Source organism: Macrobrachium rosenbergii, chromosome 33 (assembly GCF_040412425.1).
Source record: "Macrobrachium rosenbergii isolate ZJJX-2024 chromosome 33, ASM4041242v1, whole genome shotgun sequence".
Taxonomy (NCBI): Eukaryota; Metazoa; Arthropoda; class Malacostraca; order Decapoda; family Palaemonidae; genus Macrobrachium; species Macrobrachium rosenbergii.
In genome coordinates this window covers 5,977,587-5,997,500 of record NC_089773.1, presented here as the reverse complement: position 1 = coordinate 5,997,500, position 19,914 = coordinate 5,977,587, and the positions used below count along the sequence as shown (strand labels likewise).

Sequence of the window (19,914 nt, the reverse complement as noted above, 5' to 3'; positions counted from 1 at the left end):
TTAAATGTATATTTTATATTAAAGATCAATATATTAAATAAATATATACTGCATATACATATATATGTCTTAATAACCAGCATTAATCCTAAACATACTGGCATTTTCTCTCAGGATTAAAATAAACACGTCTCCAATTGCAAAACCGAGAAGCACCAGCGTGGTATCGTGAGCAAACTGAGCCATTTCTCTCAAGACGAAAGCGGAAGCGAATAATGTGAGATTTCCGGACATTTTGTCATCTGGATTACCCTGACATTAAAGAGCTCATTGGCAACTTTTCTTGGATGGCGATTGGCTGGGATTGGCCTCTACTGGCGACTAATCCGGTGATGCGATTGGTTGGTTAACTTGAGATTTTTTTCCCTTTTTTTCTGGTTACGTCTTGTTTTTATGAAATGGTTTATGTCAATTGCTTGACTGGAGTTCAAATTAATTATATTATAACTGTCTATTTAGGAAAATATTCTGTGCCTATGTTTGATTAAATAATTACGAAAAGCTTTAAAACGACTGATAAAGGTGAGGCAGATATTATTTTCCCCATTTCTTTCGATTTAAATAACTGTATTTCCTGGGCCCTGCGCTTTTGCAACGCCACATATGCAACATGTCACCAAGTCTTGCTAAGATTGTTAATTAATAATTCCAGCTTCAGTACGACCTATCGCCCCATGACAGGAAAAGTTAAATATGCGTCTAATACAATTGACTCTTTCCTGTTCAACTTTGGCCCGAGTGACGCATGCGCAGGAAAAGGTGATCATGACGTCACAGCTTCTCCATCACCGGACCTGTCGTTTTCTTAAGGAAAATTACCGTTAATTTAATGTCATTACTGAATTTCATTTGAATTTCTTACGTTGTTGTATTCAAGGTTATGAAATTATATATGAAATGACTGTTGTTGTATTGTTGTACTGTGGCGTCTTGAAAAGATTATACAGCGTTGTGTTATCCTGTAGATAATGTTGGGAACTTGTTAATCATTCTGATAGCCTACGTTCCAGGTGCTCGGGGCTTAAATTCTGAGTTGCATATTTTATTCACTCAAAATGTCGTAAGATATTACTGTTACTCTTCATATTAATATTACAATTAATGTGAAGTTCGTGATAAGTTACAATTATACAAAAACAATCTGATAATTTCTGTCTAAAATATGATTATTATTACAGTATTATATTAATGTCCATGTTATTAACTTTATTACTATTAGTTACACGTGTGGTTCAATATTCCTGGTCTAAGTGTTACACACACGGAAAAATATACTGATAAACGTTACAATGAATATAGTACTATATTAAAAAAATATTCCGAACAATATCACAAGTGGCGAATCATGTACCTGGATACTGGTTAAGTGTTGTGGGGTCATAGACTTTACAACGTGCCACATAGTTCTATGAAAATAGAAGATAAACCAAACCTGAAGCTACATAGGACTAAGAAAAATAAAGAGCACAGACTTTACATAAAAAAACAAAGGCCCAAGATAACATCCCGGTGGAAGGCTTCAGGTGTACTATTGCAAGACGCGGAAGGGGGGGAAGAGGTGGTGGGTAGGAGGGAGTCTGTCTCAACAGGTAATAAAAAAAAAAAAAGACAGGTGAGGCTCTGCAGGTGGAGAGCGCTGGTCCCACCATAGTGAGAAAGAAGTCACTCCACTCAGAGGAGCTCAGTGTTAGTGTAGCCATGGTGAGGTGTACGTCGATTTTACTCGTGCTCTTGGCTTCGGCCATTGGTAAGTAGCCAAGTCTTTCAAAGCAGTTTTTATTATTTTATTTACTGTTTATTGGTTATTTAGATTACTGAAACAACAGCTTTTAGTTTACTTGAATACTTTAGGGGCAAACTTTCTATTCTCGCGTCTTCGGGTAACTTTCTTTTTCTCGCGTGGAGGGAAAAGTGAAATTATGCCTCTTCTTTTTCTTCATTTCACGACGGTTTCGTCGCCATTTCATTTGATTTTCTTATTATAAAGAAGAATGATTTTTATAGAGTTCCTTTAGCGAATAATGTCTGGTCAAGTGGTGAATACTTTTTTCCTTGACTGAACTTTTTAACTTTTATTTTTTTATCTCTTGCGAGAGTATGACCGCAGTTTGGTTTAAGCAGTTGGAAATGTCTTTCGAAATTTAACGCACGCACTTGAGCGCGCGCACTCTCTCTCTCTCTCTCTCTCTCTCTCTCTCTCTCTCTCTCTCTCTCTCTCTCTCTCTCTCTCTCATACAAATACCCATATACCATTATTTTTCAATACCCTTTTTACAATTTCTTTTAGACCCAATCATAATTACTTCCAATCAATTATCCCCATTCGCTCCCTATTTACCCAAATCCGGGTATACGGCAACCCAACCCACCCAGCAACTTCCCCCACGTCACACGCCCCTTCCCCTTTACCACCAACATCACGTTCACCCAATTTCTCTCCAGAGGGCGGTTTGTGGTCTCAAGGTCTCTCGGTCTCTCTCTCTCTCTCTTGGGCTGCCCCAGAGTCACTCTCACCTGAAGATACAGTTGTGGGACCCTGAGAGAGAGAGAGAGAGAGAGAGAGAGAGAGGAGGAGAGGAGAGAGAGAGAGAGAGAGGGGGAGGGGGTGTCTTGATAAATAGGCAATAAATGGGAATAAGACATATGGTATGTTGTATCGTATTTATTTATTGAGAGAGAGAGAGAGAGAGAGAGAGAGGAGGGGGGAGTTTTGGTCTTGGATAAATAAGCAATAAATGGGAATAAGACATATGGTATGGTGTGACGTATTTATTTATTGAGAGAGAGAGAGAGAGAGAGAGAGAGAGAGAGCGAGCCTTACGTGTAAGATAAACCAGTATTTCTATTGCAAATGTCAGCATCAGCAGTAAAGAGAAAGGTAAACGATTTTTTTTCTAATCTGTATGATAAGATGGCGTCACATCGGAAAAGGTCAGCAACAATGAGCAGAGAGAGAGAGAGAACTGCTGTACTGTGTATTTTATCACAAAATCTGGCCTATGAGACATATATATAATATATATATATATATATATATATATATATAGAGAGAGAGAGAGAGAGAGAGAGAGAGAGAGAGAGAGAGAGAGAGAGAGAGAGAGAGAGAGAGAGAGAGAGACTTTTTAGGGATGAAGCTGCAAGCCCCATACCATGCCTTACTCCATAATGACTGTGACCCACCACAGTCAGCTAACTACCAGGTGCTTAATTCACTACTTAGACCAACAAAAACACAACAGATACTACTGGAATCACTCTCTAGCCTCACAGCAGCTTAGTACCCACTGGACAACAAGGAAACACAGGGGGGGAATAGGGGAAGTTCCAAGGTCTATAGCCTCACTGCAAAGAGAAAAAGAACGACAAAAGTACAGATCTACATCGATCTGCCAGTTCCGGGCTCCTTATAAGGCGTGTAAATCAAGAGGAAAATTTGCTGTGGGCATGTCATCCTAGCCCTGAGGAAACTATGACGTCATCAGGATTTTTTTTGTTATTGACAGGAAGCGTTCTCTGCTAGGAAATGCCACTTACAAAGGCCTTCGATAATCTTACGGTCCGTTTCCGACGCCTTTAACCCGATGTAAAATCCTGAGAGAGAGAGAGAGAGAGAGAGAGAGAGAGAGAGAGAGAGAGAGAGAGAGAGAGAGAACCCTCAATTCTGTGCTTGAAAAAATATTTGCATTGTCTTTACAATTTGTATGAAGAGAACGGAGCTATTGTACCATTCTGATGTCTTGTATTATCTTGATATGAATATAAATATGTATGATGTATTCTACATACGACACATGTGTAAACGAGCATACTTAAAATTGTTATATGCGCTTCGACAACAATATTTCCCAACATATGCTGACAACAATTCTATTATTTATTACGACATTCCACATGTTTAAAACGCATCTACGTACAATCCTCAACATATCAATAGTTCAAACCTATTAAACAAATAAAATAAAAAAAATAAAAAATCACTTACCAGTTCGTAAACCTCAAAATCTTTCTAAAAACAAACAATTATTTCATCTTTCTTCCAATCAATCAAACTCTATTCTATATAAATGTTCTGTGGGGACAACACCCAAACTTTCTCTCTCCCATACGCCCTTCTATAAAAACTTTCTCACCCCCACCGCCCACAATTTGTCACGTGATCTATATCTATATTTCGGGAGGTCACGTGACTTAGTAGGAGGCTTGTATAAACTGTAGCTTGGGATTTTAATAAGCTTTCTAAAACGTACTGATATTATCTTTTAAACGTGGAGGCCGATGGGAAGGCAATCCTGACCTATTTTGGCGCCCAAATTGGTTTTTTTGCGAAATTCATTGGGATTCTTTGATCTAAGTGGGATTATGCACCTGGTACTTAATCGACAGCTGTGGGTTGCCGCACGGCTGGAAATGGGTATTGGGCTTGCAACTTCATCCCAAATGAAAAGAGGGAGTTCGAGTGGTTGGACAGCAGGGAGATAATGTGTAAGGATCTAAGAAGTAAAAGTTAGAGGAAGTTATTGCAGTTAGGGGGCCACGACATGCTGCAAACACCTTTCAGTAATGCCTACAGTGCACCACGCAGGGAAAATAATGATGCTAATCACGGTATCAGTTGAACAAGTGCTAAAAAACAGATAATATTTTTTATGTAAGGAAGCTTTGGTAATAGGAACACCAGCCTCATAATGTATTAACTAGATCCATTTATTTACATAAAAAAATATGTAAAATGTTTAGATTCTAAGAATATGGTTCTTATTCCTTATCCGGTTTATTGTTTGAATGTACTCTTGGCCCAATATATATATATATATATATATATATATATATATATATATATATATATATATATATATATATATATATATATATATTTATATTTCATTTAAACGCATGTGACTTTAAGTTCACAAGCGTTAACCACAGTTATAATTTAATGCCCAACTCACTATTCCTCAGGGATAACTCACGCCCAAGGGGCAACTATCATTAATTCCCTCGTCCCCGGCAGGATTCGAGCAGTTGCCTAATTTAGATACAAGGACAGACAGTGACTTTAACCGCACACTCGGCTATCAATGAAGGCAGGTGTCTCCAAAAGAGGATAATGAATAAAAAAAAAGTAAAAGAAAATAAAAAAAGGGAATTTCTCACAATTATCACACCGTTTCCGACCCGTTAAAGATTCGCACGATTATCACCGACCGTTTTGAATGATCGGGATTCAATTATCGGCTCTAATTCGCCCGAATAATTCACTCCTCATATGGAAGGCCAGACGAAAGGCCTTCACGGAGGCGGTATCCTTCATGAAGGAATGTTTCACAAGTCCTTCACAGGATTCCCTTCATTAATTGAAGGAAAATCATATGCGCGCTACATAATCACTCAGGCGGTTTCACTGACCATTAAATATTCGGATTTCGTAGCACCCGACGGGACGTCTCTTCTTTTTTGGAGATATTCTCATTTCGTAGCACCTGACAGGCCATCTCTTCTTTTGTTATAAATATTCTCATTATGTAGCACCCGACGGGACATCTCTTCTTTTTTGTAAATATTCTCATTACGTAGCACCCGACGGGACATCTCTTCTTTTTTGCAAATATTCTAATTTCGTATTCATTAAATATTCGCAAAGTATTACACGAAGGCCAAGAATTCGCTCATGCTATGATAATATTCGCACACTGCGTGTCCGTTATAACTGTATTGGTTACAGTTATCATAAAATATTCACAATTTACTGTGAATATTATTCAATAGTCTTACGAACGAATATTTAGAATATTTACTTAATACTTGATATTATCCACAAGTCACAGAACTCATGTAATTAGTGGTTCTCAGTATCAACAAATATTTCGTATCGTTTTATCCTACTAAAGGAATCGTTAGAAAAATCTAGTAATGTTCCTCATTTTGAAAACAGATTTTCGACAGAAAATTCTAGTAATGTTTCTCATAATGAAAACAAAGATTTTCGACAGAAAATTCTAGTAATGTTTCTCATAATGAAAACAAAGATTTTCGTCAGAAAATTCTAGTTATGTTTCTCATTATGAAAACAAAGATTTTCGTCAAAAAATTCTAGTTATGTTTCTCATTATGAAAACAAAGATTTTCGTCAGAAAATTCTAGTTATGTTTCTCATTATGAAAACAAAGATTTTCGTCAGAAAATTCTAGTTATGTTTCTCATTATGAAAACAAAGATTTTCGTCGAAAATTCTAGTTATGTTTCTCATTATGAAAACAAAGATTTTCGTCAGGTTATCCTAGTAATGTTTCTCATTATGAAAACAATAATTTTCGTCAGAAAATTCTAGTAATGTTTCTCATTATGAAAACAATAATTTTCGTCAAAAAATTCTAGTAATGTTTCTCATTATGCCATAAAGGTTTTCGTCAGGAAATTAGAGTAATGTTTATTGAAATGCCATAAAAGAATGCCCCGGATAATTACAGTAATGTTTTGCATTACGCAATAACGGAATTCGCCGGTAGCCAAAGTAATGTTTCTCACTACACAGTAAAAGAATGCTTCAGATAATCATAGTAATGTTTCTCAGTTCGTAACAAATATTTCGTATTACTGTAGTATGTTATCACACACAAACACCATATTACGCAGTCCCCAAGGACACCAAATAGGACTTCCTAGGACTCTCCTCAAGGTCATATAGGATTATCGACCGGATATGTGATTTCCTTTCATTTTTCTTTTTTATTTCATTTAAGGGCAAAGGTCACGCTCGTCTTTTGTTTTGTCCGTGTCCCTTCGTCTGTGAGTGCTTAGTTTAATGATTGATTCGGTACTGCTTTTAATCTAATTGAAGAGGCGTGGGGCTCGCGACTTCATCCCAAAATGTCTTGGCAAGTGTGGCATCAATTTTCATGTTGCTAATTATCCCGTCATGTAATTTGTTTGGAATGTTTGAGATTATTCGTTTTTTTATAATATAAATGTTCGAGGTAAGAGTCTTTGAAGGTACCTATTATTATTATTATTATTATTATTATTATTATTATTATTATTAATTCTTATTATCATTATTATTATTAGTCTTAAAATTAAATACTTATATTGGCATTTTTAAAATGAAGCTGTATATATATTAAAATATATATATATATATATATATATATATATATATATATATATATATATATATATATATATATATATAGTTACATAACTGTGAAATTATTTCTCCATTATTATTATTATTATTATTATTATTATTATTATTATTATTATTATTATTATTATTATTATTATTATATCACAGTCAGTGCGAAAATTCCTCACCTTTGAGAAGAAACAAAAAAAAATTCTCATTAGTGTCTTTGGTAATAATAAGTATTATTATTATTATTATTATTATTATTATTATTATTATTATTATTATTATTATTTGTTTCTCGATTCTAAGACTCACGCTACTGTGAGTATTTATTAATAATTAATTAATTAATAATAATAATAATAATAATAATAATAATAATAATAATAATTTTTAGTTTTCTGTAAAAGAAAACTATTGCGCCGGCTTTGTCAGTCCGTCCGCACTTTATTCTGTCCGCCCTCAGATCTTAAAACCTACTGAGGCTAGAGGGCTGCAAATTGGTATGTTGATCATCCACCCTCCGATCATCAAACATACCAAATTGCAGCCCTCTGGCCTCCTCAGTAATTTTTATTTTACCTAAGGTTACAGTTAGCCATAATCGTGCTTCTGGCAACGATATAGGATAGGCCACCACAGGGCTTTGGTTAAGGTTTCATGGGCCGCGGCTCATACAGCATTATACCGAGACCACAGAAAGGCAGATCTATTTTCGGTGGACTTGATCATATGCTGTAGCGGCTGTACAGAAAACTCGATTGCGCCGAATTTTTTACTTGTTTACCATCGAAGACAATTTTTTCGAATATTCAAATAAAAATGCAGACAGTGACCTAACCCCATTGCCGTTTAATAAGAAGAATAAAAATGAAATTATTAATACTCAAATCAAAACTCTGTCCGTGCAGCAACTCCGTGACCTTACGCTCTGCAATCGAAGGACAAAGAACTTTTCAAAGAACGGCAAACTGAAGCTAGGCGCATTTCTAAGAAATGTGGTTTGCTTTGCGTCTACAAAAAAAAAAAAAAAAAAAAAAAAAAAAAAATTCGTCTAGACAAAGGCTTCAGTGTGGCAATGTCAAGGTGAATATTACGGTTAAAATCTTAATATTTTTATATTAAGATATTTGGAAATATTTCGATAACTTCATATTAAAGTATTAGGAAATATTTTAATATTTTGTTACTTAAACATTGCGAAGTGATTTAATATTTTAATGTCAAAATATTAAGAAATAAGTTATTGTTTTAATATTAAATATCATGAAAATTTTTAATAATATCTTAATGTTCAGTATAAAATATTAAGAAATATTTCAATATTAAAACATTAAGAAATGGTTCAATATATCAGTAGGAAAACATCAAGCAATATAATATTTTAATATTTAAATATGAAAAATTTTTATAATAAATTCGGTCAAAGTTTCTCTTTACTCCACAAAATCAGCTGTTTTCTGTCAAAGTTTCTCTCAACTCCACAAAATCAGCTGTTTTCTGTCAAAGTTTCTCTCAACTCCACAAAATCAGCTGTTTTCTGTCAAAGTTTCTCTCAACTCCACAAAATCAGCTGTTTTCGGTCAAAGTTTCTCTTTACTCCGCAAAATCAGCTGTTTTCTGTCAAATGTTCTCTTAACTCCACAAAATCAGCCGTTTTCTGTCAAAGATTCTCTTAACTCCACAAAATCAGCTGTTTTCTGTCAAAGTTTCTCACAACTTCACAAAATCCGCTGTTTTCTGTCAAAGTTTCTCTTTATTCCACAAAATCAGCTGTTTTCTGTCAAAGTTTCTCTCAACTCCACAAAATCAGCTGTTTTCTGTCAAAGTTTCTCCTGATTACTCTTCATTCTGCCGACCCAAATTCCGTGCAGATTGCCCCACTGAATAAATGACTGGCAGAATTTCCACGAATGTCCCAGAAGGTTTTCATCGATTGAGGGGGAATAAGCAGACTTAATAAGAATGCTGTTCGGCGGGAAAATCGCCATAATTACAGACACCATTAAATGGTACGCTTCAAGATCGATTGCTGAGTGACCTCTGTGTATAAGGTATGACCACCTCAGGGCGTGGCTGCCTGCCGTGCCCTTGGAGAAGGAGGCATGCCTCTGAGTCACGGAGGTCACCCACGCGATATATGTATAGGTATGTGTACATATATGGACGTGTGTATGTATATACATATTACATTATATTAGATTATATATATATATATATATATATATATATATATATATATATATATATATATATATATATATATATATATATTTCCCCGTCTGTATATTAATAATAATTTTAATAATAATCTGTATAATAATAATAATAACAACAATAATAATAATGCCTTTACACTCCACAAGTGTGCGTAGGGTAACAATATAATGATACCTTTATTTCCCATAATTGAGCATACAGTAATAATAAAAATAATGATAATATTTTTACCCTCCATAATTGTGCATAATAATATAATATTAATAACAATGAAACTAAATTGTGTAAATGTAAATATATATGAGAAATATATAAATTTACACCATCGAAGATTTCTTCACCATTTTAGTGACTCATGTTCTTACGAAATTTTTATGAATAATGACACTATTACCCCCCATAATTGTGCATACATAAGGTAATAGCAATAATAGTACTATTAATGACACTACTATAAGAGTACGCACAGGGTTTCATTCAAAGAGAGAACTTGCAAACCTCATTACAATCAGGTTCAAACCGGATTTGCGCCCGTACCCTCGTCAATACCCTCCAGGCGCATGCGTGTAGCCTCTAACGAGAGAGAGAGAGAGAGAGAGAGAGAATACATATTCTCAAAAGCAACACCCCATATTGATTAGCTTTGAACATAATTACCCTACGTGACTTAGTCATTTTCTTTGAAATTTTTTCTCACCTGTTACGAAGCCATTTTTCTGCTCTGTAATTCCGTAATTGTAATCAATATCATCACCATCACTACCTTCTCCTTCGTCAGTTGCTTTAATGCTGTGAATGGACCTTGGCTTAATAAGTACGGTAGTCTGAATACGCGCAGATACACACACACGTCTGTGTGTGTATGTATGTATATATATATATATATATATATATATATATATATATATATATATATATATATATATATATATATATATATATATATATAATTATATGTATACATGTATGTATATAACATATATATATATAATATATAATATATATAATATATAACATATATACATATACTTATTTGGCGCAGAAATAAGTCGGCTAACTGACTCCAAATGTCAAGGTCACGCAACGAAAAAATACAAAGCTAGAAATTTCATCCATATCCTCGTCGGGGTGGGAGAGGAATTATAAGACTGGTTATATAGGGGTGGAGAGGAAGTGGGAGACTGGTTATGGGTTGTAAATACCTGAAAAGATGGTTGTTATTATTATTATTATTATTATTATTATTATTATTATTATTATTATTATTATTATTATTATTATTATTATTATTATTATTATGTATGAAAGGTTTAATTTTATTCAGAAAATGAAATTTTAGAGGGTGGGATAGAAAAGAACCAGTTTCCAGCGTTCACAGATAATTCTACAATGTTGGTTTTGGCATATTGTATTAAGAATATGATAAATAACCACGAATTATCAAAATAAATAATGATGAAAATAGTTTGAAGTTCAAATAATGCAATATTGTTAAGATGTGAATATTATACGTGTGAAAATAACTTAAGATGAAAACTTAACAGCAAAATAATTAAACGTCACAATACCTGCCATAGATTATTGTAATTTGAAAATAACTACTTTTTAAGTCAAAATGTTTGATGATAAACATTTGTTGTCAAAACTGATAAAAAAACTATCAACACCAAAAAACTGACAAAAAATTCATGTCAAAATAATGAACGACAAAAAAAAAATCTAATATCAGAATAACTACACACAAAGACTTGACTGAAAAAATCAATTTAACGCCAAAATACACATCGAAAAAAACTTAACACCAAAATAATTAATCAAAACAAAAAAGTTTATTTTGCGTCATAAAGAATAATGAAAAAACTTGAAATGTCTAAAATAACAAACGGCCAACGTCAAAGTGACCAATATCTAAAAAAATGAAATAAAAAATATTGACCATATTTCTTTCACAAGCAGGAAACGACTTTGTCTCTGCAACCTCGGCCTATGAATCGGCAGATTGGGTTCCTCTGTATTCTGAAATGTCAAGAGAGCTGTAATGGTCTCTCCGAAATGTCGGTTGCTGGGACCTTTGAACAATGGAGGCAAAATCTGCAAGGATTTGTCTGTATTGTGTCCTATTTGCGGTTTGCATTTACCGCAAATATTGGCGGTTTTGGGCCGCTGTTTTGGATGTTGGTGGTGATCAGGCACACTATGAATATTGGTGATTTTGTGCCACTCTTATGTCACCTTTTGGTGATTCAGTTTTGGCAATAATATTGGTGATTTGTGTCAGTATTTCTCCTGTATGGGTGATTTAGTTTTGTCACTAATGAAGGTTATTTATGCCAGCATTTTTAAAGTTATGATGACTCAGTTTTGTCACTAATATAAGGTCATTATGCCAGTATTTTACAAGTTTCGGCGATTCGGTTTTGTCTGAATCATTGACTGTTTGTTGCAGTGTTTCTCTTATATTGGTGATTCATTTTCATCAGCTAGGCCTATATAAGCTACCTGTATCAACATTTCTCCTATAATTACGCTTCTATTTGGCCTCAACATTGCCGACATATACCAGTATTTTACCTGTTTTAGCGAGTAAATTTTGGTAACAAAATCGCCTATTTGTACTTCAACAGAAATCTTCCACGTTCACAAATGGTCACTGATCCCCTTTTCCTGCCGAGAGCAATCAGATTCGCTGAATTGCAGCACCAGAATGCAGTAAATGTTTTGCCTCACTGTCGAACTTCTCCAAAGTTCCTGAGGTCCTTTATTCCTCCACACACCGCTGGGGGACTGTGGAACAGCCTCCCTTCAGAGGATGTCGTGCAGTTGGAACTTCTTCAGAAGCTCAAGTGAAGATGCAACGCATTGCTACCCTAATGCAATTCTCCTTGTATTTTAGTAATATACTTACATTATTATCTATTTATTTATTAGTTTAATTTATTTTTTCTTTTTACCTTCTGTTACTTCTTCCTGATGAACACAACATTCTTTGAAAGCTTGAATTTCAAGTCAATGGCCCCTTTGGTGGGCTTGTTCCATATGAATAGGGTTCATCTTCTGAAGAATAATTATAATACCATTGTTTGGCCAGACTTAGTGATTCAATTCTGTAAAACCATTGCCAATTGTTTCCAGTGTTTTAAATACTGGGGCTTCAATGTTGCTGCCAATATGAACTATTTGTTCCAGTGTTCAGTCTCGATTTACACATCAAGTCTACCGAAAACTAACGGCTAATTAAGCCGAGTGTTTTGTCCGTACCTGAACCAAGTGAACGCACCTCAGTTCGATGACGTCACGTCACACCAACTTGGATGAGAATGATTTTTAGCTTTGATTGACGTCGAAGAATTTAATAATAATAATAATAATAATAATAATAATATAATAATAATAATAATAATAATAATAATAATAATAAGAAGAAGAAGAAGAAGAAGAAGAAGAAGATAGGTGTTTGGCTTCTATAATTCTCTGTTCCTTGGCGTGCGGATAGGCCCTTATAAATAGCCAGTCAAATATTGATGGTTGGGTTGTTACGTACACTGGCTCAATAAACCTACGACCTTACAATACGAGTAGAGTGCGTTTGCAAAAACGCACTAGCACACACACACACACACACACACACACACACACATATATATATATATATATATATATATATATATATATATATATATATATATATATATACAACTAAGTGTTATCTGAATACATCGTATTATTATTATTATTATTATTATTATTATTATTATTATTATTATTATTTATTATTATTATTATTATTATTATGAAATACATGTGGGTCTGCCCTTTTCAACGGGAGCCTCTCTTGCTGTACTCTATTCTTTTCCTCTTTCCGTCTACCTTGCTCATCTCTGTCACTTGACGGCTGGTTCTGTTCTCTCCCAACAATTTAAAATTTACATTTAATCGGGGTGGAGGTGGAAAGCTTAAGTTTAATGCCCTGTAAATGACTACCCTGCTTCCAAAAAAAAAAAGGACTCACCTCCAAAAAATAAGACTCCCCTGTCCGCCGAAAAAAAGATCCATCCCTCAAAAAAAACTCTTTTACCTTAAAAGACTCCCCTCCCTAAAATAAACAAGCTTTATCCCTTAAAAAGGACCCCTCTACAGAAATATCTCCCCCAAAAAGACTCCACCTCTGTGTGAAACATCCCAGAGAAAACCTCAGACCCCGAAAGTAAGACCCCAGTGAGAAAATAAAGACCCAAAAAGGGCAATAAATACCCCAGAAAGAAAATAAAGACCCAAAATTATAATAAAGACCAAAAAAGAAACTAAAGACCCTGAAAAGAAAACGAGGACCCGAAAAAGAAAATAAAGACTCATAAATGCACCACAAAGACTTCACTCCTACACTACCCCATAAAAAAAAAAGACTTTGCCCCTTAATAAAGACCTATCTACCCTACTATTGGAGAAAGACCTCAGAGAAGACCCCAGAAAAAGAATCCATCCCCGAAACAAAGACCCTTACCCCCCTTAAAAAAATTAAAACTAAAATAATAATAACTAACCAGACGAAAGTTCAGTCATTTCGCCTCAGCGTTGAATGCGCGCGTTCGCACGCACGCACACAAGCAGGCGATGTGCGTGCGTGAGTGAGTGTGAGTTTCACAGAGAGAGAGAGAGAGAGAGAGAGAGAGAGAGAGAGAGAGAGAGAGAGAGAGAGAGCTCTAACCCGGTTTATAAGTGGGAAGTGAAAGTTACGGCTGGCTGCGTTGGAGCCATCTGGGTGGTAGTAAGTGTAGAGACTATAACCTGTTCCTCTTGGGTTCTAATTATGCCGTGGCTGTTATTATTATTATTATTATTATTATTATTATTATTATTATTATTATTATTATTATTATTATTATTATTATTATTTTTATTATTATTATTATTATTATGTGAAGATGACCACTTTTCATATGGAACAAGCCCACCAAAGGGGCCACTGACTTGAAATTCTTGAAGCTTCCGAAGAATATTAAGGTGTTCATTAGGAAGAAGTAAGAGAAAGCAAATTGAAATACAGAAAGAAGAAATCTCACTTATTAAAAAAAGATAAAATAACTTAACAAATTAATAAACAGATAAAAATGTAAGTAAACTATTAAGATACAAGGAGAATCTCCGCTTAAACTTCTGAAGTTCCAACTGCACGACATCCTCTGAAGGGAGGCTGTTCCACAGTCCAGAGGTGTGAGGAATAAAGGACCTCTGGAACAGAGTAGCTCTGACAGAACAAATTTACTGTATTGCTTCTGCTGTTCAGTGAATCTGGTGGCTCTCTCTCGGCAGGAAAGGGGATCAGAGATCAATTGTGAATGTGAAAGATCTCTGTTAAAATACAACTTATGAAAAACTGACACACTAGAGACCATCTGTCGATGGTCTAAGTCATAACTGCAAATATTAGGAAATAGAAACCTACCACCACGAACATTTCTCATGAGTGGAGACTTTACTACACCCATAAGCGTTGCATCATCAACATACTGAACAGTCTAGTTCTCCAGGCCAACAACCATTTCACTTGTTAACACTAAAAATAGCAGCGGACCAAAAACACTACCCTAAGGAACTCCAGACACAATAGGTCTTGGTTCGCTCAAAATCCCATCAACAGCAACTTGTTGCTGCCTACCTGTAAGGAAATCTTGAAGTAATCCTAAAACATATCCACCCACAAGATTGTGAAGTTTATAAATAAGAGCCTTGTGATTTGCTAAATCGAAAGCAGCACTAAAATCTATTTGAATTACTCTGCACTCAACCCTTACCATGCAAGGTTCTCTTGCAGATGGCATTTCAAGTATAAAAGAGCATCGCAGGTACCTAACTGCTTCCTATATGCATGTTGACTATCAGCTAACAATCTTTTAGATTCCACATACTTATATAGTGGCTTAAAAATTTTAAGTTTTTCTGCAAGTTTGGAGAGAACAGGGATAATATAAATTGGCCTGTAGTTACTGCAGTCTGCAGATAAGCCAATCTTTGGAACAAGCACTGTATTACTAAGCTTGCGGGCGCGAAGATACTACGTCGACATAAAAATCTGTAGAACCTACTAAACTTGCTAGACAACTCACTAAAAACTTTTTTTTAAAAACAAAGGGAAGATGTCATCAGGGTCCTCTCCACCCCAGCTATCAAGAGTATCCAGAATTTTCTTAACATCTCCGGAGCGAAGTGTAAATTTTTGTAAGAATAGGTTCAGGACGACAAGTATCAGGGAGAGGGGCATCCTCAGATGAAGGTTTATTACCAAATGGTTGTGGGTCCTTCGATGGGTAACATAAAAAAAATACAGAAACAAAAAATTAAGGTTTCATGTTTTTTATTAAAAGACGAAAACTTTACTCGTGACTCATGTATTTTTTCGTCGGCCAGAATCCTTTTTGAAGAGAGAGAGAGAGAGAGAGAGAGAGAGAGAGAGAGAGAGAGAGCGCTCGGAAACTCCTACGTGAAAAAATCTGATAATGGAATTCCAGCGTTTGATCTTCCAAACGCAATTAACCTGAAGCCGTTAAGGCTAGGCTCACGTATTTCCTTTCAAACTATCCGGGGACACATTAATGACCCCAGTCTCATCCATTTATCAAAGAAGAAGGAGAAGAAGAATAAAGAAAATTAGCCCAAGTGAAAACTTTTCAGTAAGGACAGGAAATCTCCCACCTCCTCCCACTCTGAACCAGTCTGGGCCAGAATGAACGAGCCCATATAACCCACGCATGCGCACTCTGCGGGTAAATGAACTTTCCAAGAAAGTTGCTGGTGCTTCATTTAAATTTCTTTTTTAATTTAACGACCCAAAGGCTGGAGTTGATACTAATATGTATTTCAATTATTTCAGAGAATAATATTGTTTCTAACAAGCACCAAGCGGCTTATGTGTATTTTCAAAATCGTGCTCGTTACACTCTGGTGAAAGTTGTCAGTCGGATTCGTGATTGGTTACTATTTTTTTCTTTTTTATTTTCTGGTTTTCTAAATCGCATTAATTGGGTTTATCGACTGTGACGTGACGGGGGATTTCCAAACTGCTTAAGAGCTGTTCCGCCAGTTTTATAATCATGGTGTTGCTGCTTTATGCTAACTCCTAGTACACATTTAGAAAATTCTTTTATCCTTTGTACGAACACAATCTCTCTCTCAGATATATACAGTATATTACTGTACATATATTGTGGGATATTTAAGATTGACGAAATTGAAAAGTATTTAGGCAATTTGTTTAATAATCTGTTTATTATTATTATTTTGATACTTTATATTTATATTGTATATTTCTGAGTTATAATTTTCTCTCTTCCTCACACTGACGTCACCGCCTTTTCCTCGTGACGTCATCAAACTGAACATTTCAATCCCATCAGGTCACAACCTAATCTCGCCATGTTGGGACACGATGACGTCACCACCTCAACATTCGGTGACCTTAGTACCCTCTCATTTCCGCAGTTTGTGAAGCACAAACACACACACTTATAATGGTCAAGTTACCTCGGTCTATTTCCACGAAAATTTGACTTTTATTTTTAGAAGCTGTAAATTCCTCCTACTTTCGACATCCGTTTGAAGTTTCGGGTCATTCCTGGCGTTGTAAGCGGAGAAATGTATATATTAATGCAAGTGGAGAAATGTATCTATTAATAGTGCAATAATTCAATGTCATCAACCTTCCCAAAGAGAGAGAGAGAGAGAACTTATCATTTCCACTCGACGGTTTCGTATGACCTTCTTTTGGAAACACTTGGCATCTTACGTGCTCTTTATGCTGCCACTTTCTAGGATCATTCTTCACTCCCATAGATTTAGTCTTCATTCCACATTGCCATAGATTTAGTCATCATTCCACAGTTATTCTTTATTCCACTCTTACTATTCGTTCAATATCTCTTATTCTTCATCCCAACTTATCTTCTTACGTCAACCTCAAATGCTTTTCCATGCAACTCCGCGTTGAAGCCGTCGATATGGTCACGTGACTGGCTGCACTAACTATACAACTGAAGCTTAAATTTCCCCTTGAAAACAAAAATGCATAACGAGGTTCTTATTATCCTGAACTCTGGGTCAATGTCCTGACTAGGAATGCAAATGGTATTTAAACTGCATCTAATCTGACAGTCATAACATGGCTAGGTCTACTTGGTAAAGCCATTTTCTTTTACTATTTCAATCTCAATAAAGCTTGGTAGGTCTATCGCTTCTTAATCTCTGAGGTCTATTATACTCGGGTGTGTGACCTAATTAAGGTCAATTCAACCGACTTACAGTACAACCAGAAACTTAATAAGAGCGCAAATGGCTAGGCCTACTTAATAGGAGTGTTTTATTTTATTTCACTCTAAACCAAGTTTAGGTACTTTTCAAGTCTATCGAACACAAGGAACTAAAACCTCCATTATTCTTTGCGCTGTTCTGCACTAAACATCACTTCCCGAGGTCAATTAGAGCATTAAAGAACCGTGACCTTATTACAAGTCAGTGGCGGTTGTTGCAAGAGATTTAAAGTCGGTTATGAATAGATTTGAATTCAATTTTGGCGGGAAATTACTTGAAAAGTGGCGGGAGAGTTGGAGGTGGTATATTGGCCTACACTTTTTTTCGGTGGTACGTCTTGTTAACTCTCCCCGGGATCTGAAGTATGATCAATTTCCCTCATTTTAATCAAAGTCTGAATTACTGCAAAAGTAACTGATGTAGAAAGTAGTTGAAATTGATCTCACTCAACTTTCAACATTACACTCACTAGCTCGAGTCTAGCTCACAAAAACCGCCATCTTAGAATGGCAACAGAAAGGTTATCGCCTTTTCCTTTATGAACTTTCGAACGAATATACATCTCTTCTTTCACCCAGACAGGACACTGGTTCTATTCTACTCAGCTACAGCAAAAAGTTGCTAACAAGACTTGCAACCAACCTATCTAGAGGTGAGAGGGAGCTGACATTTTGGAGAATCCAGTATTAAACGGGATACATTTTTCTTTTAAATTAAATGCCTCGTTTTAGTAACAAATGCCGAAAAAAAAATGTTCTTGCTAAATGTTAGTTAATGTTCATTTACCCAGCAAGGATCGTGTTGGCAAGGTCCGTCATCCGATTCTGGTCCCCCACAATGTCGTCTTTTTGCTGTAAATGTGCAGGCCTTGAGGCTCCTCTAGGCTCATAAAAAGAGACAACGGGGTCTTGCAACGCCATTCCTATAAATTTGGCAAGAACCTGACCTCTCTCTCTCTCTCTCTCTCTCTCTCTCTCTGTGTGTAACTGTTATTTCATGTTTTATCATCCGTGCAACACAAAAGCAAACAATTGCAAGCCCTGTCATTAACGAATCATCAAACGCCCTTGGATTAGCCGGGCGAGAAGAAGCAGAAGAAAAAGCAGAAAAATGAGAACATTTAAACTCAAAATGACGTCAAAACCGAGTGACAGCAATGAAACACAAGGCATTCAAGTGACACATGAGAATCACCACAAAAATCCTTCTTCGAACGGGAAAATACACATAAAGGCGAGAGACATTACCAGAATCCTGTTCAAACGCTCAAGGTGAGTTGGATGGAGAGGCCAGAAGCCCACAACTTCAACACTTTAACATATATTCGGCAAATACAGTGGAATAATTTCCGTTTTATTATGTTTAAGAGAAAATTTTATTATATTTAAAATATTCAACTAAAGAGTAAAATATATTTGACTAAAAACTTACATTTTATGGCCTTCAAGATTCCACGTAACAGAATAAGACAATTAGCCAGGTTAAACGTCTAAAATCTATCTAAAACCTGTGTAATATCTTACACATACCTCAGTTTCTATAGATTCACAGTAAAAAAGCGTGAAATTCGGACAGGAATAAAACTAAAAGATAAAATAACCAGAATAAAGGTACTTTCAAGCATTAGTATTCGACGAATTCTGCAACAGACTTAACCAACAGATGATGTTGCCATGCTGATCCTTATATAGTCACAGCTTTCGTGCATTGCATGAAATTCATTTCAGCCAACAGCAGAAGCGTGCACTGCATGAAATATATTTCAGGGTCATCGCAAACTTGCTGCTAAATGTCCGCTTTCCACTGTTAAGGCTGACCTGTCTATCTCGGAGCAATGAAGCTATTGTAGAATGTATACCACGTAGGCCTACTACTTTGCGTCAATTGGTCATTTTTATTTCACAAGCGTCAAGGTACCTAGGTATAGGTATATGTCGTAATGAGGCCATTTCCGAAGGTCAAGATCACTGGAATAGTTTCGTCATCTCAAATTTCACTTCCTTTTGCGTTTCTGTAACACCGGAACACGCTATAGGTCTAGGCGATGCCGTTTCACTTAGGCAATGTCTTGGGGTTTGTAAAAACTTGTTTTGTAAATTTTATCTTAACTGTTTTCCTCATTCAGATTACACATTAACTTTACGTGAATGACACTACTTCTCTATACAAGTTTTTAGACCATGATTTTAACAGTAGCTTCGAAACGAACCCGTAAGAAAACATGCTTCCAATCTGTCACCTTGATATTCTAGATGTCATAAAAAGCG

The 19,914-nt window shown here is 35.6% G+C and overlaps 2 protein-coding genes across 2 annotated transcripts in view; one reads left to right on the top strand and one right to left on the bottom strand.

Annotated features, from left to right (window-relative positions):
• Positions 1-19,914, bottom strand: part of RpL15 (ribosomal protein L15) — a 48,974-nt gene that overhangs the window by 14,676 nt on the left and 14,384 nt on the right. The gene's annotated exons all lie outside the window — the stretch shown is intronic.
• Positions 1,603-19,914, top strand: part of LOC136855846 (probable chitinase 2) — a 29,020-nt gene continuing 10,708 nt past the window's right edge. Inside the window, exon 1 of the mRNA XM_067133220.1 lies at positions 1,603-1,747. Coding sequence (XP_066989321.1) covers positions 1,699-1,747 — 49 coding nt within the window. The 5' untranslated portion in view covers positions 1,603-1,698. The remainder of the gene's footprint in view (positions 1,748-19,914) is intronic.